This window comes from Zootoca vivipara, chromosome 7 (assembly GCF_965207765.1).
Source record: "Zootoca vivipara chromosome 7, rZooViv2.hap1.1, whole genome shotgun sequence".
Taxonomy (NCBI): Eukaryota; Metazoa; Chordata; class Lepidosauria; order Squamata; family Lacertidae; genus Zootoca; species Zootoca vivipara.
In genome coordinates, this window is record NC_142590.1 from 55,535,491 (window position 1) to 55,562,925 (window position 27,435).

Genomic DNA, 27,435 nt, shown 5'->3' on the forward strand with positions numbered 1-27,435 from the left:
GACTCTCTGCTCAAGTTCAAAGGAACTAACTTCCAAGGTAGCTGTGATTCTCAAAGCCTACAGCTAGATATAAGTACTGTATGTGTTTAAGTAGTTTGTCAAAAGGAATGGACTGAAGCTTGTGCTTTATCGCTAACATTTAGCTCTTGTATAGCACCTTTGACCCTGAATACATACAATATTACTGTTATCTCCAATGACACAATCAGTGTCATTGTTCCCAGAAGAGGAACTTGTTAGAGTCATATATCAAAGACAGAAAGAGTTAACTGTTTGTCTTTGTAACTTCTCAGCAAGTTCTCCGCCCTGTGGAAAAACAGCTTTCATGAGCCTAACTAAAGAAACATTTGAGTTTCTAATTTATTTCACAAAGATATATAATTGCCTTGTAATGTTTCCGGTAGGTCCAAGGTGTGTACATCCAAGGATCTCAAAGCTGCTGGGTTTAACCAATGCCCACTTCTAGGTTATACATACAGTATGTATTTCAGAGAACGTAGGACATTTTAAAACAAAAATAAATTGCTGTGCACTAGCTAGGCTCCAGCATAATTAAGAGTAAACTTAGACTATATGTGTATACACAGATAAATATATAAATCTATATAGACTTTACTTGAATAATTAGTGGTCTATATACACGTGTTGGTCACTCATAAATGTGACTGTGCGAATTGACTGCAGGTACATTCAATAAACAGATGGGGTAGGTAACAATTCTTTCCATTAATCAGAGATGCAGAATCAATCCAGCCCCCAGTTTTGTATACTGCATACATAAATATGCACAGGATTTCAACCAATTTCAATATAGTGCTTGTTGCTTACAATGATAATTATGACAAGATTTGGTCACTGCAGTATTTTCTATGGCTAGACAAAATAATATAAAACATTTTCAGCCACCCTCTAAAAAATTCATAAATTCACTGACCACCCAAGCATTCAGCTTTGAAATTCAGAGAACACTTCAGATGGTTATAGCAATAGGCTATAAGTAGAAGGTAAGAGACACTGAGTAGATGTTTGGTTTTCTTTGTTTCTGTCTCCTGAGGGACTGTATCCTTGCAAGCAAGAAAGCCATGAACGTTTAGACTCTGGTCTAACCTCATCCCAAAACTTATATCTACTGACCCTGTAGAAATAAAGTGCTTCTTATAGCCACATCAGCCGCAGTGCAAAAAGAAAAAACCCATACAGCTGTATTGTGATTTTTTTAAAGTATCCTTTCAACTTTAGGTAACACTGGAATGCAGTAACTGTACAACCTGAAATTAACCTGATACGTATATTTTTGTAATACCTTTAAATGCCAGTCATTTATTGGATTTATTCCTATTTCACAGTTTAAGATTCTAGCATTAGTAGTGCAAGTGTACATAGCAGAGAGGTTTAGGTTGGGAAAGATGTTCATGTTTATAATTTAGCGCAGTTTCTTCTTGGGGGTCTTCAGGAAGCTGTACAACAAGGTATTTGACTCATTCTCCTTTCCTTGGCTTCATTCCTGCAATTTGTGCATGTCCTGCACCGTCCAGTTGGTCACAAAAACTTGTCATTTACCTGAAATGGGTGCAATGAAAGTTGTCTTAGCAATATCACCTCTGTCAAAAGATCAAAACAAAGCACAACTTTGAAGAAAGCTTCATCACACACACAAAGTTTTGTTTCCTACCTTACCATTAAACATTTGGGAGACATTCTGGCTCCGAGCAAGACTACTATTTATCCAGACAGACGATATATTATCTATCTTGAAAGATACCCTGAAGCAAAGTTGTAGGCAATTAGTTTTAATGCTAAATATCTCTCTCTCTCTCTCTCTCTCTCTCTCTCTCTCTCTCTCTCTCTCACACACACACACACACACACACACACACACACACCCCTGACTAACTTCCCACTCACCTACTGTACTGTTTATTGACTGTTGATGCTCATTCATTTTTAAACATCTTTCTCAAAGTTGAAAAACTGCAAATATTATTATGTTTCTTTCGGATGCACATGTTCCCAAACAAAAATGAGTCATTTGCATCCATATATTGCAGTATTGATACTTGGAAAAGATAAACTAGCAGGTTAAGCAACTCTAAGCCATATGATTTAGAGTCGAAACAAAATAAAAAAAATCCTTCCAGTATCACCTTAGAGATCAACACTGAAGCCTGCCAATGTAATTCTAGAGACAAGGATGAGGGCAAAAACAATGTCACTGCTTGATTAGTTCTGATACAGCCTTGTCTGAATGTACGTGTATGTGGAACTCTGCTTACATTATTGCCTTCCATAGGGATGAACATATTAAATACGTTTTGTTGGAAATGGCTTCCTTAGAGGGTAAGAACTTATCTTGGAAATGGTAGCAAGCGGTTTGTCTGGAAAACATCAAGGGCTATATGGTTATGTATATGGGGGGGGGACTTATTAAGCATGATGGGAGATGGTTTGGTAGTTCCAAGTAAATGTATATGTTTGTCCTGGTGCAAGCTTTGGAGGAAAAAAATCCCAGTTATGCAGTTTTCAGAATGGTTCAATCTAAACTGCAGAAATGTCTGCTCTGGTGGATGCCAATTGGCTAGCACCCCCAGATTTGTACAAGGCGGCATAGATAACACAACATCTTAAAGTGATGATGTTGAGGATTTAATGGCAGCAAGACACGTATTTTATGGAGATGAGACTTGCACACTTTTTGTGGCTAAAATGTGGTTAGAATGCATTTTGAATGCTCTTCGAGATGCCAATGAATCTAAAATATATTGATCCTACATCAGAAATAAGCTTCCACTGAGTTCAGTGGGACTCGCTGTATAAGGTGGTGTATAAGGTGGTGGTATCAAAAGAGCACTCTTTGTTGTGATGGCCAAATTGTACCAGGGTGACTTCCATTGTTAGATGAGTTAGGCTGCTTTCCTAGCCTTGTTTTTGTGTGTATTTGAACTAGCCAAAGTCTTGTATGCATGTCTTCATTCAGCTCCATGGCAATGAGAAGGAGAAAAGGACTCCTGTGAACTTTTAAAACTGATTCTGTGAGGAGATGAATCCTCATTGTGACTTCATGCCCATTATTTTACTGCTCTTTAGAATTACAGGTTTGGAACATTTCAACCCTCTCCTACAGCAACATCGTTCCCTAGAACTTGACAAAGATTGATTAAAACCTATTTAGTTTCTATTTTCTCTTTACAAAAAGAGGGGAGGGAGACCCCCTTCCCTGGAATGACATCATATTTAGCTCATAGTTGGTTATCTTTACTGGACACAAATTTTACATTCCCATTATGGGTTATTGGGTAAGAAAAAAGAACAATTGCTGTGTGATTCTTGGCAATCAGCCAGACTTGTAAGTCCTCCTAAAAGGAGCTCAAATCACCAGCACGTACAGCTTTGCTACTATGGTGCAAATCTGGTCTCTTGGCAGAGATGAGAAGCTTGGAAAGGTTAAGAGAGTTTATCATAAGATAAACTTGCATGCCACCCACAGCCAGCTCATCGGATACTTCCAGGGCTAGATTTATTCTGTATTAATCTCCTGTGCCCCATAGAATAAAGATCTGTGATGTGACATCCATCATATCATGCCCTCATGATAAAAAGCAGTAATGGTTCCCAGAAGATGGCCCACCAGGCTGTCTTGGGTGAACCATGCACACTTTTCCTGTGCCTGATGGCAGAAAAAGATGTTATATTCGAAAAGGGCAGAATTCAAGCCAAGGCTACAAAGAAAGCATCAAGGGGTGCATTCCCAAGTCTTCCTTTGCAGCCATAGCTTGAATTTTAAAAGTATCTAATTCAATTCGGGATCACAAATGAAGGAACAATCTTCCTCTGCAGTTTCAGTCAGCTGGTGTCAGGTGACTGACAGGTAGGCATCCCTTCCCATCTGCCCAAGTGGCTCATGGAGGATTGGCCCCTATGCATCTGACTCTTTAGCCAGATCCAGTTTCTCACCCCTAATATAAACACACTGGAACACCATGCATTAGAATTATAGTTCCAGCTCAGGAAATTTTACACTGTCAAGGGCCAGGCGACTTGCTGTATGTAGTAGTAATAGCAGTACTGTAGTATTTGTTCATTTTAGAATACCTAACTGTGAAGATGCGGAAAATGAAAGGGTGGAAGGTCAATGAAAAAGAGGAGGATTGGTTTGAAAAGATACTGAATTATTTGGGGAGGTTTGAACAATTTGGGGTAATTAAAATGTTAAAAGTTAAATAAGCCTTGTGGAGTGTGGAGCTTAATATATATAGAATTGTACACATGGTTGATTTGAATATGTTTTCATTGTTTATGTACATCCAATGTATCAGAAGCCTGGGGGGTTTCACTGTCTGTGTTTGGTGTTGGTGATTTAAATAAAATTTATTATTATTTTTTAAAAAAGCAGTAGTATTCATTCATTCATTATTATTAATTAGATCTCATATCCCACACTTAATTACAAGGTCCCAAGCTGGGTTACAACAATGGAAAAATACAATATTAAAATCAGTTAAAACAAGTATATTGATATAGTTAAAAGGCTCCCTTCTCTCTCATGCCTTTTTTGGTTTTAGTGAATAATTGAAATGGGTTCAACAGTTAACAGGGTGGCCCTGTGTCCAACTTTACGTAGGGCAATCCTCTGTTTGAGGACATCCTCTCTTGGGAGGACTATCCAGTCCAAGTTAAGCTTAAAACCATAAGGAGGAGGAGCTGCAAGGTCTTCAACTTGCCCAACTGTGAGGACCTGGGACAGCAGACTGAGCAGGCACATAAGGTCACCTGGTCACAGTCTTTCCCATTGTGCTGTGATGCACTGTATCTCTAAATAGCTGTACTTACCACACCTGTATATATTTTTCTGAATTTCTTCTTCTTTTTCAATGTGCAAGTGGCAACGCTTCAATAGAAAGGGGGGCATCTACTAGATTTTATAGGAAAGTGTATGGCAGAATGTTCATTAAGATAATCCAACATAAGCACATTAATGCTTTGTTTCTAAATGAACTTTCAAATTAATTTTGATTATATCCGGAGGATTTTGCAGACAGCTTTCTTACACAATAGATCAGGCATCCCCAAACTTCAGCCCTCCAGATGTTTTGGACTACAATTCCCATCATCCCTGACCACTGGTCCTGTTAGCTAGGGGTCATGGGAGTTGTAGGTCGAAACATCTGGAGGGCCGCAGTTTGGGGATGCCTGCAATAGATTAAAAAAACCCTAATAAAGTGGTATCTTAAAGAAGCTAACAGAATCTTTTTAGTCATGATACCCACCGTCTCTAAGGCTCAGAGTAATTCTAAATAGGACACCGTGCAGAACTGCCATTTTGCCCAGCTTGGCTTCTGGATCCTCAGTTACATTCCTGTCTGCACAGAGTGAGGTTTTTTTTCCTCCCAAGCCTGCAAAGTCTCTAGGGGAGAAAAACAAGGAGAGAGAAATAAATGTAATAAAGCAGATTAACGTCTTCCACATTCTCCTCTTCCCACTGCCGGCAATGATGAGAGAGCCCATCATTCACATAATGGGTTCATCTCTTCCTGCCAGTATTCCTTCCTGAGCTAATCCATCAAGCTCCATGGGAGAGCCGAAAGGAGAGGGGCAGCATCTCTGTGAGGGACATAGAGCTAGGTTCTCCCCACTCAGCCTCCATCAGAAACACCATTCCTTTGGTTTGCTCCAACCTCTCCGTTGACACCTCCACAAATCTATGGTGATGTTAAAAATAATTATGACGATGCAGAGATGCTAGTGCAGGAGCAGGAAACCCTTTTTCCTGTTGAGGGCCACATTCTGTCAGGGGTAACCCTGTTAGTGGGCACATGATTATTGTGGGTAGGGCCAGAACAGGCCAGACCAAAAAAAACCAAGTGGGGACACACCTTTTCTCTCTTTTTTTCTGGCACCCCTTTCTCTCTCTCACACTTTCTGACATCCTCTCTCTCTGTCCTGTCTCCCTGCACAGCAGGCTGTTGGTGGAGGGAAAGCTTGCTCTTCCCAGAGGTCTAAACTAATAGCTTGCAAAGGGCTTTTGAAATTAAGTCAGGGGCTGTAGAAAATTTGTCTGGAGGCCACATGCAGCCCTGTGCTGATGGGTGCTGCACCCTTCAGCCCCCCCCCCTCCAGAGCAGAGCCATGAGAGTGGGCAGGAGTGGGCATGCAAGGTAGCCTACAAGGGTAATAGCATCATACCACAGTTGCTGCGCTCCTCCAGCTCAACAGAGAGAAGTAAGATGATTCACAAAGAAAAGGTCACACTGCTGTCTCTTGCTCAGCGCTGGCCTCTTCCTTCTTCCTCTTCATCTTGCAGAAGCCATGGAGCCCACAGAAGCAAGCAAAGGTGAACTGGGGCATCCCCTGGGACAGGCAAAGGACCGGAGCATCCAAGGAAATCTATACAAAGTAAGGTGAGAGAAGAGAAAAGCTTGGGTTTCTTTCCCCGCTTTCCAACAGAGCATCTCTTACTTTCACTTTAGAGCAGTGTTCCAGATGCTCACTGCATTAGAGAACGGCAGGTTTTCCACCTACAATGAATCTCAGCTCCCCCACTTAAAGCCTCTAAATAGTGGGGGGTTGGGGGACCGAAGCTCAGTGGTGAGGCATATGCTTTGCAAGCAAAAGGTCCCAGGGTTCAATCCTTAGCATCTCCAGTTAAACATCTTTCCCTGAGACCCCTGCAAATAATCAGAGAAGATCGTCCTGCACCAGATGGGCAAGGCCTCACCTGGTTGGTAGAAGGCAGCACCCTATGTTCCTTGAACATGGATAGCTGCTGCTGCCATCCGCAATCAGATTCAATCAGTGGTGCATCTACATTTGGGGGCCCCCGAAGTTTAAACTGTTATGGGGGAGCCCTTCACAACCAGCAATAAGGTCTGGGTAACCACTGCTATCTTCTTAATTGGGTTATTCTACAACACATCACCACAATTTTTTAAAAAAATTAACTACTACATCTCAGTTTTTCATTAAAATTGCTGTACTGGATTGTTGTGTATTGAGTCAAAGGATTTTATATCTGTATTATTATTGTCTGTATTTGCATTAGGATAAAGTAACTGCCTTTTGGTTCCAGAGGGTACAGCTACTATTGGTTCATTTAAGCTGCTGTATTATGTCAAGAGAGCTGAAATCACAAACCCCACGTCACAACAGGATTATCTCATGTCAAAGTCACTGGTGCGAACAAAAATTTCCTATGTCTTATAGTTTGAGTTATTGGAGGGAGGGGATGAAAATTAGGAAAATGTTACATATATGCATGATGTACTTTTTAAAGCAAATTTTTAAAGCCATGTGGACTAAGGTCGCTTCTGGGGCTTCTCTGAGGCCCTGAAACTTAAGCTTCATTAGTTTCATAGTAGATCCACCCCTGGATTCAATCCACGATTCCTACCGCCAATATATAGTTTTGACACTCCTCCCCACTTTGTGTTTTGCTTTGTTCCCAACAAAGGCCACCAGAAACTCATCTTTGAAAAACCTGTTTCTGTAAATAATATTATGTGGAAATGATTTCCTTTGCAAACACTTCAAAATGAAATGCACACTGTAGCTGGGTTTGCCAGCGGCGCACGCACACACACACACACACACACACCATGCACACATGAAACTACATATGTCTTTCATGAAAATACAGATTATTTTTTATATAATATATTTTTATTAATTTTCCAATTAAAAACAATTATATCACATCCATTATTTCAAATTATACAAATACATATCAATCAGACCGAATGTTATGCCAAAATTTTCTAAAATTTCCGGGGTTCCCATGCTTCAAGAAATTGGGGATTCCTCGCAGCTGCCCACTGCCGTCTTTTTCTAAAGTCCAAATTGTCACTCAAAGTCTATAATAGTCCCAATCTTTCCCCTACAGTCACAAAGATGCTTTCCTCTTTCATCCGATTTCCCCCCCGCTGCTGAGATAAGTATCAAACGAGATTTCACATATGTTCTTTCTCCTGTATGAGTTAATCAGTCCGGCCTCCCCATAAATCTTCTTGGTCTGGAGCGTCCCTGTTGCGTCGGTCTTTCAACACTGAGCAGCGCCATCTTAGAAAACTCAAATCACTTTCGTTTTCTTCTCATTAACGATCTTTATGAAATTTACAGCTTTTCCAGGCAGAAGACCCAGCCGTCACCTTATGCATAGACTCTTGATAAATTAGTGGCTCTCCTTGCCCTATAGCTGAACTTAGCTTCAGGTCGCTGTTCAAATTCAAAGTGCGTCACTCATAAATCCTCCGAACGCTTTCCAGGCACTCCTTCTATCCAATTAGAGGGGGGCTTCTCTCGTCCGCAATTTTACATCTTCAAAAAGTATACTCAGTATCAACAGTTTATAAAGTTCAACTCCCACAGATATCTTTTATTTCTCGTTCGTTCCAAACAAGCAAGGACATCACGTCCGGGAAGGTATGGAGTAACTCGTAGAGTATATGAAAAAAAACAAAAAAAAACTCACTTCCCTTGTCGTTCCGTCCCCATCAATCCTTCTTCCAGATAAAATACAGCCTTTGACTCCTCACCCTCAGCAGCGTAAATTCCTCGGCAGTAAACAGAGCTTCTGCCCCTCCTTCTGAAGCATGTCCATGAATTTGAACCTAATTATCTTCTTTAATCATGGAGATCCCGCCATGCAGTTTGGCGTCCGGGAGTTCCGACATTCCTCATAAGTGCTTAGCCCAAGCCCCCCCCCCACTCCTTGAACAGTCGGAGTGGGTTTGGGGGCATCGTGGGCCAGCGGCCCCTCTCCGTAACCCCCGGAGAGGGTAGGGGGTTGCCATTTACTCCCCTAGCAACCGCCAAATTCCTCATGAAGGTCGGAGGGATGGAAAAGAGGTCAGCCATTCCTGCAGGCAGAACCGGAAGCCTCTCATGAAAATACAGATTAGGTATGGGTCACCTCACATCTCTCACATTAGAAATGAAATGGGTGAAATGAAATGGGTGGGTGTTCCTGATCTTCATCATTCCGCCTCATTGTTTCTGACTATGGTCCAGTGACTCACGTGTTATCTTTGTGGTATGGTTGTTGCTGCAAAGCCATTCACCCACTTCTGGCTTCCATTTGGCCATTCACACACTTCTGGCTTCCATTTGGCACCAGTAATGTATGGATGTTCTAATCATTCACCTTTCCTACATCAGCGTGGCTAGCTGAGGCGGCAGAGTACAGCTTCATCATTGTAGGTTTGAGCCCCACATTGGGCATGAATAATTGCTATCATGAATTTGGTATCTATTGACTCATTCATCCCATGTTTTATATCCCAGCCTTTCTCGCAAACTCTCTCAAGGCAGGTCACACTCAAATAAAAGATGCAATGAAACCAGTCAATAAAACAATAACATCACCTCAAAAGATAGGTGGAGCAATGAGTGTAAAGGTTACCTTTGTAAAGGAAGCTAAATTCAACATACTGGGCTATTTTTCAGCTGGAACTTGGTGGAACTCAGTCCTGGCATCTCCTAGGTGGGTCTCATTGCCATGTATAAGAGAACAAGGGAGGCTGTTCACAGTGAGTTCTGGCACCTCTTTTTCTAGAAAAATAACACAGCATTCCCCCCACCACGCAATGCTCAGTCCTCCATCCAGGCAAGCAAAAGGCATAATCATGAATCAACGTTAAACAATGGCTTGGAGGCCAACTTGACCACAAAGGATATGAACTAAGCGACAGCCTAGTTGGCCTAATTGCAGAGCAATGTGAAGCAATGTGGGCACCGGTCATTTCCCTCACTCCATCTCTGCGACGTTGTTTTTAAAATGAGGTTTCATCTTAAGATGAAAAAATGTCTAGGGCCTGAACTCTCGTCGGGGATCATAGAGACTCCAGCAAAGCCCTAACAATTCTTTTCTCTGCACAAAGCTTGTGAAGCAAAATCAAACATACGGAGTCCAAATGACTTGTTTTTTCTTCCCCACCCCCCTGCCCCCTGCCACCATCCGCACTCCTACCCCCGCTGAATCACAGCATTCCAACCTGCAAATTACCTCAGCCACATTAAAAAGAAAAGGCGAAAGCCAAAATCCCCCGTTTGCGATGGTTGCTCTTCAATAGCTCGGCTGGCACTCAGGGCATGATTAAGGCCTCCAAGGTTACAGGGAATATTTGACTGACCTTCCAACTTCAAACACAGCCTCTCGGCATTCATTAAATAAACCTTCAGCACCTCAGAACAGTCAGTTCTACATGGCAATAAAAATTGCATCCCTCCCATCCTGTAACCTGGGAACCAGAGGAGGCTCGCTTTATCCTTTCTGCTTCAGCCTGACCTTGTCTTTGCAGTGACAAGCCCTGCCTTCAGCACAAAGCAGTCCCTGTGCAGATAAGCAAGACAAATGCACACCTCCCATTGAACTCACTTATTCAGCTGCATGCTCGCCACCCCCACCCCCACCCCACCCCGTTTCATTTGACAGGTTTTGGTATACCTGTCTTCCAGACACCTAGTTTAAATAAGGCCCCTGATGCTTCCTCTGAGACTCACAAAGAAATGACTAGGGACTCCTTAATGAGTCTTCCTGTCTGCAAGGTTTGTGAGCAGACCGCCAGCTCCGTACCTCTCTCAGCTGCTTTTATTGCAAGCGTGCAAAAGAGTTTTCTGAGGTGATGGCCAGGAGACAGCCAGTTCTACCAAATGAAGCCGTTGCAAGGCTAGTTATGCAGTCACAAAAGTGAACTCATACTTTGCTTTCTGCCTGCAATTTTGCTGTCAATCCTCTCTAGGTAAATGGCATTGTCAGAAAGTGTTAGAATACCTTAGTTGACACCAGATTCCATTAAAGGAAGGCAAAGGAAATAGGAAAAAGGAAACCCACATCCTTAAATTTTCAGCTTCTGTGTTTATATTCCCCCCCTCAGGTTTTCATGTTAAAAACAAAAACACTTGCTAAAAGCAAAGTAGGGGAATAAAATGAATGCCAAACATCACAAATCACCAGAAAAAATCAAAGTTTTTAAGCCATTTTCTTTATTTTCTTAAGTTTTTTATTGAATACATAGCATAAGGAAAAGTGTATATAAATACAATGTGTACACCCAGGAAGAAAGTGTGTCACATACTGTTTTTTATTGTGTTCTGAAATTGTTTCAAAACTTCTTTTACTATAAATGTCTGCAAATCATAACCTTGTTTAAAAGCTGGCAAAAGATTTTTTTAAAAACAAAAGTAAAAATACTTGAAAATGTCATGTTTGCACCTGCAATATCAGGCACTTTCCATCTGGTCTTCACCTCCTTATTTGACAGTCTGAAGGGCTGTGGTGGATTTCAAGTTGTCCATGGCCTGCAATACACACCTGATGTTAATAAATATATAATTTAAAGTACATGTGCATCAAGTGTCATAAGAGAGCACAACTCATCAGAACTGGTTGGCATGTAGTGATGCAAACAAATTGCTTCCACTGGGCTCAAAGCTAACATGTCCTGCTAAATAATTTTGTAAGCTTTGGTTTCCAAAGTTAATATATTTTTCAACTAAGTACCGTATTCAGGATAGATGCCCTGCTGCTTTTGGATTTGAAAGAGGAAAAGTATTTTTATTTTATTTGTTTGCTTTCCCCAGCTGAATGTGGTTCTCCACTTTTACCTGAGCATCTGAACTTATTTCCTTCATAGGCTCATTAAATAATGCTAGTAGAACACTTGGATCTGGTGTCAGATAGTAGACTGGATGAAGAGACTTTTTTATTTTTCCCCTCCCTCCTTCCCTCCAGGGTGTGTTCCAGTATTAAAAACAATTTAAAAACAACTTACAGCTCCTGTTTTGGAGCAGGTGAGTGGATTAGATCACCTTCTGGTCCCTTCCAACTCTATGACATGTAGGCAATAAATATTTTTTTTAAAAAAAATATATTGCCATGGTTTTCAAAAAAGAAAAGAAAAAAAGATTAAGACCAAAAGGATTGTGCATAGCCTGATGTGGAAATGTGATGAACTGGACTCAAGATGAGAAAAATGGACAAATTTGTCAATCTCTACTCAAGGCAACTCACTAAACAAGTAATCAATAAAACAATCAAAATATAAATATCATAAGATTAGAAACGTACATATGAGAGGTCAAGTTAATTAAATGTACTTAGATGAATTGCCTTCATTGCCACTCATTGGGGCCAATGGATTGCTCAGGTGAACCTTTGTAAGTAAGCTGTTCTTCAACCTGAGCACCACACATGATGCACCTCTCGTTTGTGCCCACCTGCAATTCTGAAGATACTCTGGTATCAGGTGATTTAAGGCTTTAAAGTTCCTAGGCTGTACCTTGAATTGGTAAGAAGTATAGTTGATACACAATTATATATATACAGTGGTACCTCGGTTTAAGTACACAATTGGTTCCGGACGTCTGTACTTAACCTGAAGCGTATATTTAACCTGAAGCAAACTTTCCCATTGAAAGTAATGGAAAGTGGATTAATCCGTTCCAGACAGGTCCACAGAGTACTTAAACTGAAGCATACTAAACCTGACGTGAACTGCTAAAATCCTAGTGGCAACTTTCTGGACCAACTGAAGTTTCGGAAATGTCTTCAAGATCAGCCCCATGTAGAGCTCCGTACAGTAGCCCAGCATCATGTTACTGTCGAAAGGGAAGCCATGGCAAATAATTGTAGCATGAGATTGCCTGCTAATGGGATGGAGTATACCAAAGTACCTGAGGTATACATTTGCTTGCCAGAAGACCTGGGTGGTCTGAATGACAAGAGTCCCAATTCCATTAGGGAGCTATTGATGTATTTAGGAAAGCTTGTAGCATGGAGCCTTTTAAAACTGACCCTCCACTTTCCATTCAGGGGGCAGACAATGATGAACGAGCCTGGAAGAACAGAGGCAGCACAGCTGAGTCAAATGCTCCTGTTCTTCTTGAAAATGGAGAAAAGGGATCTTTTAAGGAGTGAGGAATAATTAAAAAATAAATGAACTAGCGCTAGTGGAGTGACAGATGCCCTACTTGATTTGCAAAATCCAAGCATGTTTCATGGCCCTGTTCTGCCCTTTCTATTCAAGGGAGAGGATCCTTTGAATAGAACCCTCTGCAGCCAAGAAAATGCGGTGAGCATTAAAAATGTAAAGCCAAAGAATTCTCTTTAGTCATTTGCTTAACCTCAGACTGTGTTTGTCACTGTCAGAGTGATGAATTGGGAGCTGTCTGAAATCAGCATGCTCACTTTAATAATGTCACTTTCCCTGAGCCCTAATAAATGTCTTTCTGAACCAGCTGGACAGAACCAATTCCTTAGACCAACAATTACCGATTTCACCAGGTTTTTGCTCTTCTTAACAGTTTGGTCCCTGCTGCTGAAATTGGAAATCTTTATCCATTTTCACACATTCTCCCAGCCATGAGGAAAGGAGGAGATCCAGTTTGTTAAAGGAGTTATAGGAACACAAGGAATTAGAGGGAAATTGTCCCATGGAAAAAGCAAGGAAATTGACTGGTTTTTAATTCCCGTTTTGACCACCAACACAAAAAACGTGTATTAGTAAGGGAGCTATAGTACTGGTATTCTTCTCTTGGGGTATGCCTTCTTAGGGCATATCTAATACGTGTCCAGGAAAAGTGCAGGAACAAACATTAGAATATAAATGGACTCCTTCAAGGGAGCCTACTCTGACCAAATCATGGGTAATACAGTCATACCTCGGTTTAAGTACGCTTCGGTTTGAGTACTTCCAGTTTAAGGACTCCGCAGACCCGTCTGGAACGGATTAATCCACTTTCCATTACTTTCAATGGGAAAGTTCGCTTCAGGTTAAGTACGCTTCAGTTTAAGTACAGACTTCCGGAACCAATTGTGTACTTAAAACGAGGTACCTCTGTAGTCATACAGGCAGAGCATGATATCATGACCACATATTTAGTCCTGATCACACAAGTGCATCAGTCTCTCTAAGATCTACCCTGCAAGGATTAGACTAGCCAGCCAAAAACCACAGAAATGATTGTTTTGCATCAGGTGATTACAGGCCTGTGTAATTTAAGGGTGCATCCCTATGCCTGGATGCCATTTGAAAAATCCAGGAACATGAGGTTGTTGGGACATAACATTACACCACCATTTAAAATAAACAATGATTTAATGAGCACATACACTTTTGTTCCTGTCCTGCTCTTCACAAGCCAGAGTCAGGATTGTCACAGTGTGCAAACCTGGGCTGAGGGTCTGTTTGGAGAGAAGGAAATGATAAGCCTACATAGGCCCACGGGCTTGTTTCCTCACCTGCATGGTTTAACATGGCATGTGAACCGGGTCTATAAACCTGTATGTTTGAACTGCCAAGCAATAAAGGAAACACAAAATAAACTTTAGCTGTATCAACATTTGACCAGGAAAATTGCAGACAAAATAGGTACTGTCTTGCACCGAGTCAGACTATTGGGTCTATCTGGCTCAGCCTTGCCTATTCTGAATGGCACTGTCTCTATACTGATTCTCCAGGATTTCCATCAGGAATTTCCCCCAGCCTTACCTGGAGGAAACAGAAACTGAACTTGGGACTTTGGGCATGAAAAATATGTGGTCTGCCACTGAGATACAGCACCTCCTCCAGGACTCAGTTGTTGAATATTAACCAAGGAAGTCAAGTGATAGTGAAATGTTAGGCACCTCTAGAACTGTGGTAGATTCTACTGCAAGAAAGGGAATGTGGTCCCTTAGATGGCTACTCATAAAAAAGTATACAAAGTTAAGGTACCTAGATGCAATTATTATTATTATTATTATTATTATTATTACCAGCTGCAACTTGCCTGAGTTGAAATTGTACTGATTTGCTTTTCCCTACCCCACCCCTGATGTGAGCTGCTTTGAGTACATTTAAATGGAAAAGCGGTTTACAAATTTAAATGATAAAGAAAAATAAATTCCCTATTCAGTGTAATAATAGGAGTGGTTTTATTAGTTGTCATTTTAGTCCGCTGATTATTTATGTATCACATTTTATTGTTTGATTGCCATGTAACTCACCCTAGGACCTTTTTGATGAAGGGCAGATAATAAATATTTCTGATGCAGGAGACCCAGCCTCTCAGGTATCCAGTGGCTTTTTTAAAAAAGCTCTCACAACCAAACCACCTTGATTCTATTCAGTCTGAAATAGGGAGCAGAGGATTAAACAATGTACTATCTGAGTCAGGGCGAGTGTGTCCAACCACAAAAGGAAGCAGGGCTCCTGCACTTTAAACATGTGTGTAGAAGAGGGAAATTCAACAGGTGTAGCAATAAAAGGTACACCTATTGAAATCCCCTCTTCTAAACAAGTCTTCAAGGTACAGGAGCCTGGCTCCCTTTTGTGTCTGGGCACGCTTGCAGGGATAGTGGTTTGAGGGATACATCAATGGAGGAGACCCTCTCAGTCTAATGTTGCCTCTCTGGATCATAGTGATGATGAGAAGAAATACCGCAACTCCTACATATGCTGCTCTGAGCTCCTTCAAGGAAGGCTGCAGTGCTAACATTTTCCCCCCTTCAGCATTCTTTTACCCCAACCCTCCTATTCTTAATTCCTATTTCCTTTCTGTTAAAAGCAAAAATCTGCCCTTGTTCCCTTATGGGGTACACAAGAGCCTTATTGGGTTCTCCATCGGTCGGAGAATATATAACAGAGGTCAACCAGAGAAGTTTGAGAAGCAAAGCCTTTATTTTTGCTGTTGCAACAGGGTCCTTCCCCTCACGCAGGAGAACAAGGAAGGAACCCAGAACAGAAGAGAACCTCCACTTTTATCAGTTTTCCCATCACCAAGAAACAGCCCCAATACATCATTCCTACATCACAGCTATGTAATCAATACCTCACAAAAAATGAGGGTTCAAGGTAGAAATCTGAGCACTTTTGACACCTCCTAGTCCTCCTCTCACCCCTCCCAGGAGTGAATTCCTAAACACAAAGAAAAATTGACATTTTCGTAAGAGTTGATCACTGTCTTTTGTTTGGAGGAGTCTTCCATTGTGAATGAGATGGCTAGTAGTCTGGCACCATTGATGGGGAAGTGTCCAGTTGGCAGAGCCTCCAGTGTACAGGATTATGGCTCCCAGGTTGCTAGTCATGTGGAAATGTGTGTGTGTGATTCAGTGGGGTGGGGGAAACTCCTACAACAAGATGGATATCACTTTAATTCTGGTCAGTTTGGTAGAGTCAAAATGCTTTTCAGGCCTGTCTTCCTGTACTGTTTGCGTGGTACATTTATGAACATTTATTATATATGTGTGACCTCAAAATTCTTATAACACTTTCCTTTTCCTGGCCTTCTTGTATTAACTGCCAGCCTAAGAAATACACACACATATCACAAAAGCACATACCACCCACTTCTTGCATTTTAAAAAAAGCCTTAAAAAAGAAATAAACTCAATTAGCAAAGGGAAGCACTGGCTCTTTAAAAGGAAATAATGGTGCCTATACAGCTGGCGTTTCAGGTTGCAGTGTTTGCAGAGAACCACTAATTAAAACATTGCTTCTGTAAAGTATGCTGATCCCATTGATTCCAACCCCAACCCTCCCTCCCCCCCAGCCTTCATATACACACAGTTAATTTGCTGCTAGGAAAGCAAAGTCGCAAGGGTCCTCATTATAAAAATTTCACTGGCTGCAGCTAATGGTTGTAATTAATAGGTGCAATAAATTTCAAATGGCCAGCCAGGGTGTTCATTAGTTTCAGCCTGAGTCAGCACCAGTGGGGTAGCCTGTTACTTAATAACCCATTTTCTAACTAACTGAAAGAGAGGGTGGGGAGGGTTCGACCCACCCAGCTATGGTTCAACACAACCAGAATTCTCTCGTCTCAGTTGCCAAAAAGAGACAGAGCTGAGTAAATAATTTGCAGAGAACAATCTCCCTTTGGACACACCTGCTTGCTCCAGTTGCATAAGAATGAGGCAGGGCAATCCAGATAGTATGTTAGCCAACAGGCCAACATACACAGCCACCTGCAACAATTTGGCCAGATTGCTTAAAAAAAAACACACACACACACACACACACAAGAAAAAAAATCCAGTGTATCATTAGTTACAACTAGGGACAGCGCAGTTGTTAACTGTCAGCTCCAAGGAGGTAAAAATAAAAGCCTGACATGCTTGAGGTATTGCTGAGCATAAGGAAGTTGGTTAATGTAGTGTATCTACTAGCTACCTTTTCAAACAACAGACACCTGCTTCTGTGTTAAGCAGCAAAGTACATCTCCATTGTGATTAGGTTTCCTGTAGGAGCAGGGCTCCTGTATCTTTAATACTTATGCAGGGGTTACGTTTTGGGGCGTCTGCAAGCAAAAGTGAAATCACATGAAGTGAAGAATACTTTCCAAATGCCCCCTCTGCCACTCTCTCTTCCATCCATACCAAAAATGCCGTGTCCAAAAATATCCACCACTAGAATTGAAGCTCTGGGGCCGGCAGGAGGCTGGAGGATGTGTGGGAAAGCGGCGGCGACTACAACGCTGCCCCGCATGTCAGCTGTTAGAGGGAAGGCTGAGCAGCTTAAACAAAGGCCCGCTGCACCTCCAGTCTCTTCAAGACTTCCTCCGCCCTCGCTGACATCCTCTTTGGGCTCTGGGGAGGGTCTCCTCATGAGCCACGAGGACTCTCCAGCTCTCACCCACCATTTCCTGGTTTGAACTGAATTATTTAATTATTCCCCGGTGTTTGTGCATGTTATGCTGTTGTGCACTAGTGCATAAGTGTGTGGGGTGGGAGCCTGTAATAAATAACAAAGTGGGCCTGGCAACACCATGTTGCCCTGTGGAGTCCTCCTGTCCCAGCTGGGGTGGCCACTCACCCCTGCCCAAGGGAATGCAACCCTTGTCATTAAAAAAAGGTTCCCTAGCCCTGCTTTACTGAGAGATTTCAAGAGCAATGTCCATTATACAGGTTGTGAGATAGGGCCCCTATTGGAGGAGACACTAACTGTGAGGTTCATTTTTTAGCTCCACTAGACCAGCTCTTCCATAAAGGCCCAACCAGGCATGCTAATTATACACGCGCTCGTTCATATGGCTATAAGGCACCAGTGAGAGGCACAGCTGGCCCTCCTGTGACGTGAGGGGGGGGTGGTCACATCAGGTGGCAGATCTGGGCCCAAGGTACATCCTGCTTTCCTCCACGCACACACAGAAGAGGCGGTGGTGTGGAGCACCCACAGAGAAGGAGGCAACAACATGTTGTGCCTGCAAGGGGGGGGGGGAAGGCCTAAGCAGCAAGGCTGGACGTCCAGCCTTGGTGGAAGGGTCAATATACAGACTAATGAGAGCACCTTCAAACATGGAGTTAAGCTAAGGTTAACAGATTTTTTTTCAATGAATCCAGGGACACTTTTCAACTTCAATGGATTTTGTATGGGGACTGATTTGTAAATCCGGGGACTGTCCCCGGGAAACGGGGACGTCTGATAACCTTTAAATTCTTTTTCTCAGCTGAGCTTCACACCCCCCCCCTTTCAATAGTGTCATTGCCACTTACTGCTAAAATGCCATCTGGGGAAGTTGCGCTACCACTGCAGAAAAATACTGTGCAGTCATGGCTGCGAGGGAATGAGAGGCCCCTCCAGCAACACCATGCAGGGGCCCCTAAAGCCTCGTGCCAGCTCTGAGAATGCTGGACTAGATTGTATCTGGGTCTGATCCAGCAGGACTTTATTTTATATACTTATGGTTTGGGTACAATTTGGCAGAGTCGGGGGAGCAATGGCTCACGTGTTCCATTAAGGTCCCCCTCCCTTTCCCCCTATAATTTAAACCATTAGATGACATTGTCACACTAATTTATCCATCCTATTGACAAAGCCCTACACAAAACGAAACACTTTTTCTTGCCATCCTTGCTGTCCGATGAGAGCATTGCAGCAACAGAGTGCTTCTTTTGCTATCTGCTTTGCTAAAAGGAAAATCAATAGCATAAAGAAGAGTGACACAAAGTGTGAGGGACAAAGATCTAACCTACATTACAAATACTTGCTGATAAATTTGTGCAGAGCCTCTCTGCTAAACAAATGAATATTTCTTGGGGACAACCTTACTTGCTGTTTCTTGAATCTGTTGATATACGAATATAAAAATTTGCTCTTACAAACAATTGCCTGTCTCCTGTGTCTGGAATATAAAAAAGGATGTTGGGCGCTCAATATTTAATTAAACAGAGAAACAAATTATCCCTGTCTCTTAGATTAGCAGGAGAAGCATTACAATTACTAGCAATTAGAATACGCAGTCCAGACCTTCTGCCATCTGAGACGGGGCTGTCTAAGGTGGAACTATATGCAGTCCTGCAACCACTCAGCAACACTGCTCAATTCCGATTCTATTCTCCCTGTATGCTTAGCATGTTGTTTCTAAAATCAATCTCGCTTGGCTGTTACAGAGATCACTAGATTATCAGTTTAGTTCATTGTCTGCTTTACAAGGGTTTTGTGAGTCCTGCTTAGTGCTAGACACAATTCAGCTAATATATTCCCCCCACTCCACCCCAAGGAGAAGATCTTCCTTTCTTCTCTGTTCCAGCCAGGATTGCTACTGATTTACTGGCCACTGCTCCTGTGCATTTAACAGCACCTTCATCAGCAGACATGAAACACCAATAATACACATCTGATGGTCATGAAAAGCTTCACCTACTGATTTTTACTCAGCTAGCTGCCTTTAAAGATATAAGAGTTGGCCAAGTGGGGCATTTTCCTAGCCAGCTGTCAAGCCCCAGAATGCATACAGAGTTCTAGGGTGCTTCTAGATAGCCTAGTTGTTGAGCATTCATTCTGATTGGTTTGTGGAGAGGTTCGATGACATTGCAACAAAGCAAAAGTTGCCACACACTTTCCACTGCATTTCCCCATCCCTTCCCTTACTGCAGAGTCTTTTGGGGAAGCAAGTTTGTTTCACAAGAGCTCTAAACCAGCTTTAATTACACAGCCTGAATTTGCTGGTATGTGGTTGTCATTATTTTGGGATGGGATTCAGTCTGGAAGTGCCCCTTTGATCCTCATAAAAGGATTACTGTCCTATGGATTCGATCATCATCATCATTTTAATGGACTGTATTGGCTACCTTTTCCAGATGAACTAACTTGGGGATCAGAAAGTAGCAGAAGTGAGCAAGCGCCACACAGGGAAGGTTGAGGGTTTGAGAAGAGCTGCTCCTCAATCCTTTTCAGTAATGTTGACCATTTAAAAGTCTGGCCTTCAAAAGCTCCTGGGCCCCCGATGCAGCTGCCCTGATCATTAAGGGATACAATTGGGGGGGGGGGCGGAAAAAGCGAAAACAGGCCTGTACATTCCATAGGGGTTTTGTTCCAATTCAGGCTCGGCTAAAGGCAAAGGGGATTTTGCTCATTACTTTCCCAGCACAAGAAAACATTTTGGTTTGCAACAAAGAAGCTGGTTAAATGGGTTCTTTATCCCCCTCCATCCCTTTTCCTATTATTACTAGTTAATTAGGCACTGGCCATCCAAGTCCCCTTCATTCACCGCTACGAGAAATACAATCAGAAAAGCAGGTGTGTGGTATGACCTTTGCAGTTGGCACTGCAGTACACAAAGGGAGTGTCTGCCATAGGAGCAGAGGCGCATTTTCTAGGGTGGTCGTGTTAGAAAGAAGTCTCAGATATCATACGCCTAGATATAAAGGAGTAGGAGGTGGAGACCTCCACCCACCCACTTTTCAAAATAACCTGTCCATACACAAATACACAACTACAGTACTCAGTCATTCAGTGATAAGGCTGGCAGCTGTTTACAGCAAGTAAAATGTAGCTTCTTGCTACAGCAACATGTGCTTCTCAGAGGCACTAACCACAGCTGGATTGCCAACTGACCAGAAAGCCCCAAACTAGTTTGGTCTGCCTCATTTGCTTTTATTAGCTGCTTGAGCTGCAAAAATTAGCGGGTGGAACTTTTTATAGCCTGGAGGAAAGTGTTATCGGTTGCTCCTGTCTGCAATATTATCACCTGCTGGTGTTTGGAAATCCAACGGCTGCCAAAGGCACAGCTAGGGAACTCGGTAGAGAAGCTGATAAGACCATGCTAAAATGCCCAGATTTTGGTATATCAGGCTCTCCAAATGTACCTGTGAAGTGGCTCTCTCCAACAATATGCTATCAAAATTCAGCTGATTGCCTTTTTGGCAGAGTACGCTTAAAAGCAACAATCTTTCCTAAGCAGTTGCTAGAGAGGGAGATCCGTTCTACTCAGTGGGACATAAGAAACATGTTTAGGACTGTGCTGTGAGAGTGTCATCAGAAACCAGAACACCACATGTACGTTTGTACCCGTGAGTTTGGTGCCACATGCATATTAAGGAAGAGGGCTTTTTATGTGGCTGACATGCACTTTTAAAAGGAAGCAGTCTTCATTTTCAGATTCCCTAGTGGCAGCAAATCCATGTCTTCCGGAGTGCTGGTCTAAAAACAATTTTAACTGTGCTGTGGGCTGAAAAGTCAAACTTTTTTATTTCTTAGCTTCCCTGGGCTGTTGGCTGGGACACCTGTGGGACCTGACTGTGAGAAAGTGCCTCTAATTACCTGGTAGCTACTCTCTGCACGCCTAGTTAACTACCATCACTCGGTGTATCTTTCATGGAAATGGCTCTGCATTCTGCTCAGAGCATTTATTATGATGGGCTTTTTGTGAGGCAATGGAATCTTTGGGCCCTGGGTTTGAAAGCAGAGGTTTAGTGTGTGTTTTTCTTTAAAAATGAAGTGTCTCACAACACCTGAGCTCTGCAGTAGCTGTTCTGACCTCTGGATGGAGAGAAGAGGCTCAGAAGTATAGAGACCAGTCCCTGTACAGTATGTTCATTTGCTAAGTATTCCTTGCCACATTCACCCAGCTAAGCCTTGCCATACCATAGCCTCTTTTTCATTCACCATTGGTTACAAAATAAATATGGATGTTTGGTTTTATTGAATGAAGGAGGGATAGCATTAAGGAATCTGTATTTCACACAGCTTTGCTGAGGTGCCCAAGAAAGTGGATTATTCCTCTGTGTAGCCCATGGCTTTTAGCCCTACATGAGTTATGAAAAGCAATCACATAGGAATAAAAAGCCATAGACCACAGCAGAGGGCTTAAGGAGGATAAGCTGAACGACTTTAGAAAAATACAAAAGAAGGGGATGAAAAGGGGCCACCTTGACTGTGTCTCCAGTGTTCCACATCACAGAGGCATTCCAGGAAATGCTACCTTGGGTAGTCATGTCCTCAGTAATTGATCCACTTTGATAGTTTCCAGTCTACTCTAAGCTCAGCCCTTAATGAAATTTCCTTTGTCTGTTTGTGCTCATCTCTTGAGATAAGCTTCTAGTGGCCTCATCCTGCTTTTGCAGAGCAGGGGATATCTTAGAATGAGTCTCAATAAATTCAAAAGTGAAATCCACAAGTTCCTGATTGCTCCAGCAAGCCCCCCAGACACACGTGGAGCCAGATAGTAAAAGCCCATATAAAAGTATCCAGGATCAGCAGAGCATGTTGACTGCTATACACTTGGGGAACTGGCTGTACTTTGAAGAACTTCTGAAAAAATAATGATGCACTCCAAGCTCTCTTGAAAGAAGAGGAGTAAAATGGATTTGACAAAGATCATACAGCGCAAGCCCAGATATTTTCCACTGGATGAATTAAATTTGAAATCAACCTTCAAATCTTTTTGTATTCACCTCAGATTCTCCAATTCAATTCAAAAATCTCTCTTAAGAGTTTAAAAGTTTACATTTAAAACATTTGCAAGTATAAACATGCATCATTTGCTTGATCGTTGCCCCTTTCATGAAACATCACTGCAAGGGAAGAGGAATTGGCAAGCCTCTGAAAAAGCCAGCTCTCAAAGTATTATATGACAAATAGCCCCCAAACCAGTCACAGCTGGCTACATTTGAGTAACATTGCACCATGCTGCACACTGAAATCTGGATATGCCAAATTGAGTTTGAAAATTTACTGTAGCCCAATTGTTCTGCATTTGTATTTTTCCTACAAGACAGAGTGAGGCAAGCGAGGCCAATTTCAGATATGCACTCCCTGTGCTCACAACGATAGGTTTTATGTGCATGATGCTCAGCGGCTCACGTAGAGGCGCACAACTGCTCGCAATTTTCTGTAAGGTACGGAAAGATAATACATCAGTGAAAGAGACGTCAGTGAAAGAGACTGCTATTCTTTCAGCACTGAATTATTTTCCAGCATTTTCCCATAAGCATGCATTTCAAATGCCCCTTTGTAGGCATGGCAGGCAGCAGGCATATAAGAAAAATGCCACTTTAAATACAAGTCCACAACTTGAGTGTTTGCACAAATTTGCAGTGCTGCCTTTCAGTCTGAAATGTGCCCTCTGTGAATGTAATGCAAGTCAGAAAGGGAGAGGGAAATACTTTTTTAAACCAAATGTACATTTTCCAGTCAATGTAGGTTTTAATTCCATTTACAGACACAAGAAATGTGAGACCTGATTTAAGCATCACTCATGAAAATGGCCCGAAATGAATGAATGCCAGCCTGTGGAGCTCTGAAAGGTGTACAAAACAAGACTCTCTCTCTCTTTTTGTAGTTCCCAGACAAAAGGGATAAAGAGAGTTGCGCTGAGTGTACGATTTCCGCCTCCCGCGTTTCAGGTGGATGGTCTCTCTCCTCAGCTGCCTTTTCAAAGGAACCTCTCTCGGTGCTTAGGCCGGGGAAACTACAAAAAGAAAGAAGGGCTCTTGGAATAAGAAAAATGCTTTAATTAGAGAAGAACAAAATCTCCCCAGTGCTCCTTCCTACAGATGGGAACAGTTCCTGCTCTTTAATGAATGTGTCTGCACCTTGTGCTCAAGATGGGATTTGTGGGCTAAATCTGCCGAGCGCCTGTGGAAATCAATGAACTTACATGAGTTTGGCCAGCTGAAGGTTTGGCTCTCTGCCTTTTACTTTTCTCTCTGTACAAACACTGCTCTGACTCATGCTTGCTCAACAACAGTGCTTATTTACTAACTTAACCAAGACAGGAGGATGGCTGGTAGAGGAGGAACTTCCAAAGCCATCTATATATAAACTTCTGAAATTCCTATTTTCAAGCAACCTCAGAAAGCTAGCGCTTGCTCTGTCTGTCTGTCTGTCTGTCTGTCTGTCTGTCTGTCTGTCTGTCTGTCTGTCTGTCTGTCTGTCTCGGCAGTTAACCTTGCATCCTACAATGTGGAACATCTGGTATGACTTTGCCTAGCATACTGGCTATCAAAGCACATGGGCTCTCAATTCTGATCTAATTATTCCCTTCCAAAGCCAGAAAAAGTATGTGTATATATGTGTATTTATAGGAAAGTCATTACCTCTATGAGAGCAAAAAGCAGCAGTGTGTGTGTGTGTGTGTGTGTGTGTGTGTGCTGGGAAGATGTCCAGTCCATGACCTGCTGCAAAATCTAGGCAAGCTCAGATGAATGATCCCCATCATCCAAAAACACCCATCACAAATAGATGACAGCCAGTATGATGCAGTAGATGAAGTGTTTGACTTAGGAGGAGAGACCTGGATTCAAATCCCCATTCAGCCATGAAGCTCAGCCAAGGTTGATTTTAGGTCAGTTACTGTCTCTCAGTCTGACCTACCTTATAGGATTGTTGTAAGAACTGTGTGTGTGTGTGTGAAAACTATGTACAGTGCCTTGATCTCTTTAGTGGAAGATGGGGAAATAAATAAATGTGCATACCTTTCCCAGCTGCAGTGGCTGCTTCTCACTAGCTCACTCCATAGTGCTTTAAAAAAAAGCTGAATTAATCATGAATGAACACAACACAAAATACCTTTTCTTGTTTAACATTTTGTTTTGAAACTTTGATTAGTTCAGGGTTCATTTAAGTGCAGAAGGGTGGTTTGGTTGTGTCGATCACAGGAGACATGGCTGTGAGTGCCCTCACCGTATGCTTTTATAAGGCCATGTATCATGGACAATGTCCTATTAAAAAAAGTCAGTACGGAGCTGTAATCTTCTGTGCATGCTCTGTGTTTCAAACTATATGTCCATTCATAATTCCAACAACTGCTAAGAGGATCTCTGTCTTATATACGCACATTCCATTTCACTGCAACATCTGTTAACTTTATTCTCTCCTTTTACAAAGGCCAGAAAGCTACTGTCTAGCTGCATTTGTATGGGCAGTGGCCTTATGTGGTGTCCTCAGAGCATGCATAATATGCTATATGTATGATATATTTCCTCCCCCACTAAAAGGTCATGGGAATGAACCATAGAGTGCAGCTCCTGTTTTCCAGAGTAGTCGTGCAAGCTTAAAGTGAGGTCTCTCTGGAAACTTCCCACTTCTACCAACTCATAGTGCAGTTAGGTCATTTTAGACTCTGAATTTTATGTATTTAGGGGGACTGCTCTCTTTTAAATGGTTCCTGTGTGTTATATCCCTGACTTAAAAAAATAAAAAAATAAAATGTGGTTAGCTAAGCCCACAGGGTCTTGGGTCCTCCTCTTCCGTTCATTCTGATTCATAGTCAAAGATGGCAGTATTCTGCACTATGGTTGCACAGAGGGTAAAATAAAAATTGGAGGCTTCCCATTCTGCTGCGCCTGCCTTCTCAGTAGGGGTGTTCAAGCATTACCTTCATCAAGTGTACTATATGTGTACCTGTGTACACAAATAGCTGAGCTGTATGCTCACAGTTATTCTCATGTAACATAATGTGCAGTCCGTGTACTCAACAGTTGTCTGTACAAGTCATCAAGTGTACACCCTTTCAGACAAACAATTGTACATGCATAGATACAGCCTGAAGGGAATTTCAGCAATGTGTACATAAAGGCCAGTTTCATAAGTGATGCTTGAACATTTTTGGACTTCCCACTATAAACCAAATTTAGAAACCTACTTTGACTGAGCTCATACATTAAATATGGCACGTTGGCACCATTAATCACAACAGGATGGCCCATTAATTAACAGTACAATCATATATGCTTGCTCAGAAGAAATTCCCGCTAAGTTCATTGGAGCTTAGTCCCAAGTAAGTGTTCAAAACCTTAAACTACAATCTGTATTCATACTTACCTGTGGATATAGTGGGGCATGCAGCTTGTTCAATGCACAAAAAGTCATCTTAGCATCATTTGCGAATGCACCAAAAGTCATAGCCTTTTATTCCAGATGAATTATCATCAAATGACCTACAACTCTATGTTCAATCACTAACACAGATTAGTCTTCTCTATTGAGCCACCTCCCCTCTAAAGGCCCTTTTGCACTTGCTAAAAACTCAGTTAATTTCTCTGCTGTTTGCTGGCCACTGGTACCAGTTGGTTGTATTTCTTAATTTTATTCCTTCCCTGGTCTGCCGGCTGCTGTTTTAGTTTGTATCAAAATTTTAATATTTATTTGTTGTTATACTTTTTACTGTAAACCACCTTGCGATTTCAAATGAAAGAAATGTTTTGTGTGGAAAAGAATAAACCCACGCTCTGCACCTAAACATACACAGAAAGCAGGCACACACACCCAGCTCTTTTGCCACACTTCATCCCCCATGTATTGGCTGTGCAGTTGCAAGTAAGGGTAGATACAACGGGTCAAGGCATAAACTAACCAGAGTGATCTCGAACCTTGTGCTCTCTGAGCTCTCACACCTTTCACCACTACCTCCACTTTCCCCCCTGCTGCCAAACCATTCGTCGCCACGCTGCACATACAAACATGCACACCCCTCTTCAAATAAAACGACCGAACCTGAGACTTATTCTGAAGTCTCTGGTCTGACCACTAGACGCAGATGATCTCACCTTCAGCAGACAAAACCCCCTGGCAGCGGGGAGGGTGCCAAGGCAGGCAGGTGGGAAGGATGCAGGCCTTAAGGACAGCACCAGGTAGCAGCATCAAGCCCTCAGAAAAGATTGTCCCGCTTGTAAGCACCCAAGCAATCCATCCAGCTCGTGGCTAGCCCTGAGCATGCTGCTTTCCACTCCAGTTTCAGAAATCTGAGCTGTGTGTCCAAGTAAACCTGACTCATTTTGTGTGTGTGTGTGTTTGTGTGTGAAGCCCCGGACCCCTCCCTTCCCGTCTCCCCCCTCCTCTCCCCTCCCTCTAGGTTCCTCCAGCAGTAGCCAAGCAGCTACTGTTGTGCTTCATACTTGAACTGATTCCGCATCAAGGCTCTTGGCGGCGGTGGTAGAGGCGGCCGGGTGGGGGGAGGCTGGGAGAGATCAGGTATTTCTCCATTCCTGACTCTGGAGGGCCCTGGTAACAAAGGCTCTATTTAACCAGATCCTGTGAAGCAGAAACCTCTTGTATCTACTTCACTGCCTTTGATCTAACTCCCCCAGTGGGATGTGTATTAGTCATGTCCCTCCTGCTAAGCTGTTGCAGCCAAGAACCTGGGGTGTAAGCTCCCCTCCACCCCTCCCCAGCTCCCCCTGTTTTGGAAGGCCTCTCCTCCTCCGTGGAGGCATGGCAGAAAGGGCTCACCCATCCCTGTCTG

General features: G+C 42.5%; 1 protein-coding gene across 4 annotated transcripts; it reads right to left on the bottom strand.

The window, feature by feature from the left end:
* Nucleotides 1-592: 592 nt before the first annotated feature.
* Nucleotides 593-26,990, bottom strand: BLACAT1 (BLACAT1 overlapping LEMD1 locus). Of its 4 annotated transcripts, XM_088674306.1 has the most exons (6): nt 26,741-26,990; nt 14,978-15,101; nt 11,204-11,289; nt 6,181-6,381; nt 5,265-5,401; nt 593-1,560 (listed from the first exon to the last, which is right to left on the bottom strand). In XM_088674306.1, exon 4 carries the CDS (start codon nt 6,340-6,342, stop codon nt 6,241-6,243), a length of 102 nt encoding a protein of 33 aa, XP_088530432.1. In that variant the 5' UTR covers nt 6,343-6,381; nt 11,204-11,289; nt 14,978-15,101; nt 26,741-26,990; the 3' UTR covers nt 593-1,560; nt 5,265-5,401; nt 6,181-6,240. The 4 variants fall into 4 exon arrangements, with proteins under 4 accessions (XP_088530432.1, XP_060133081.1, XP_060133079.1 ...); XM_060277098.2 differs by lacking the exons at nt 11,204-11,289; nt 14,978-15,101; XM_060277096.2 differs by lacking the exons at nt 11,204-11,289; nt 14,978-15,101; nt 26,741-26,990 and adding an exon at nt 9,995-10,312.
* Between the last annotated feature and the right edge of the window lie 445 nt (nt 26,991-27,435).

What these genes read in the sequence shown, in the direction of transcription:
- BLACAT1 (XM_060277095.2), bottom strand. Translation starts at nt 9,418, where the DNA reads ATGTTGAATTTAGCTTCCTTTACAAAG. An exon ending in ATTTAGCTTCCTTTACAAAG is followed by an intron (nt 6,382 to 9,391) that starts GTAACCTTTACA and finishes TACTTTGTATAG; the next exon opens with ATTTCCTTGGATGCTCCGGT.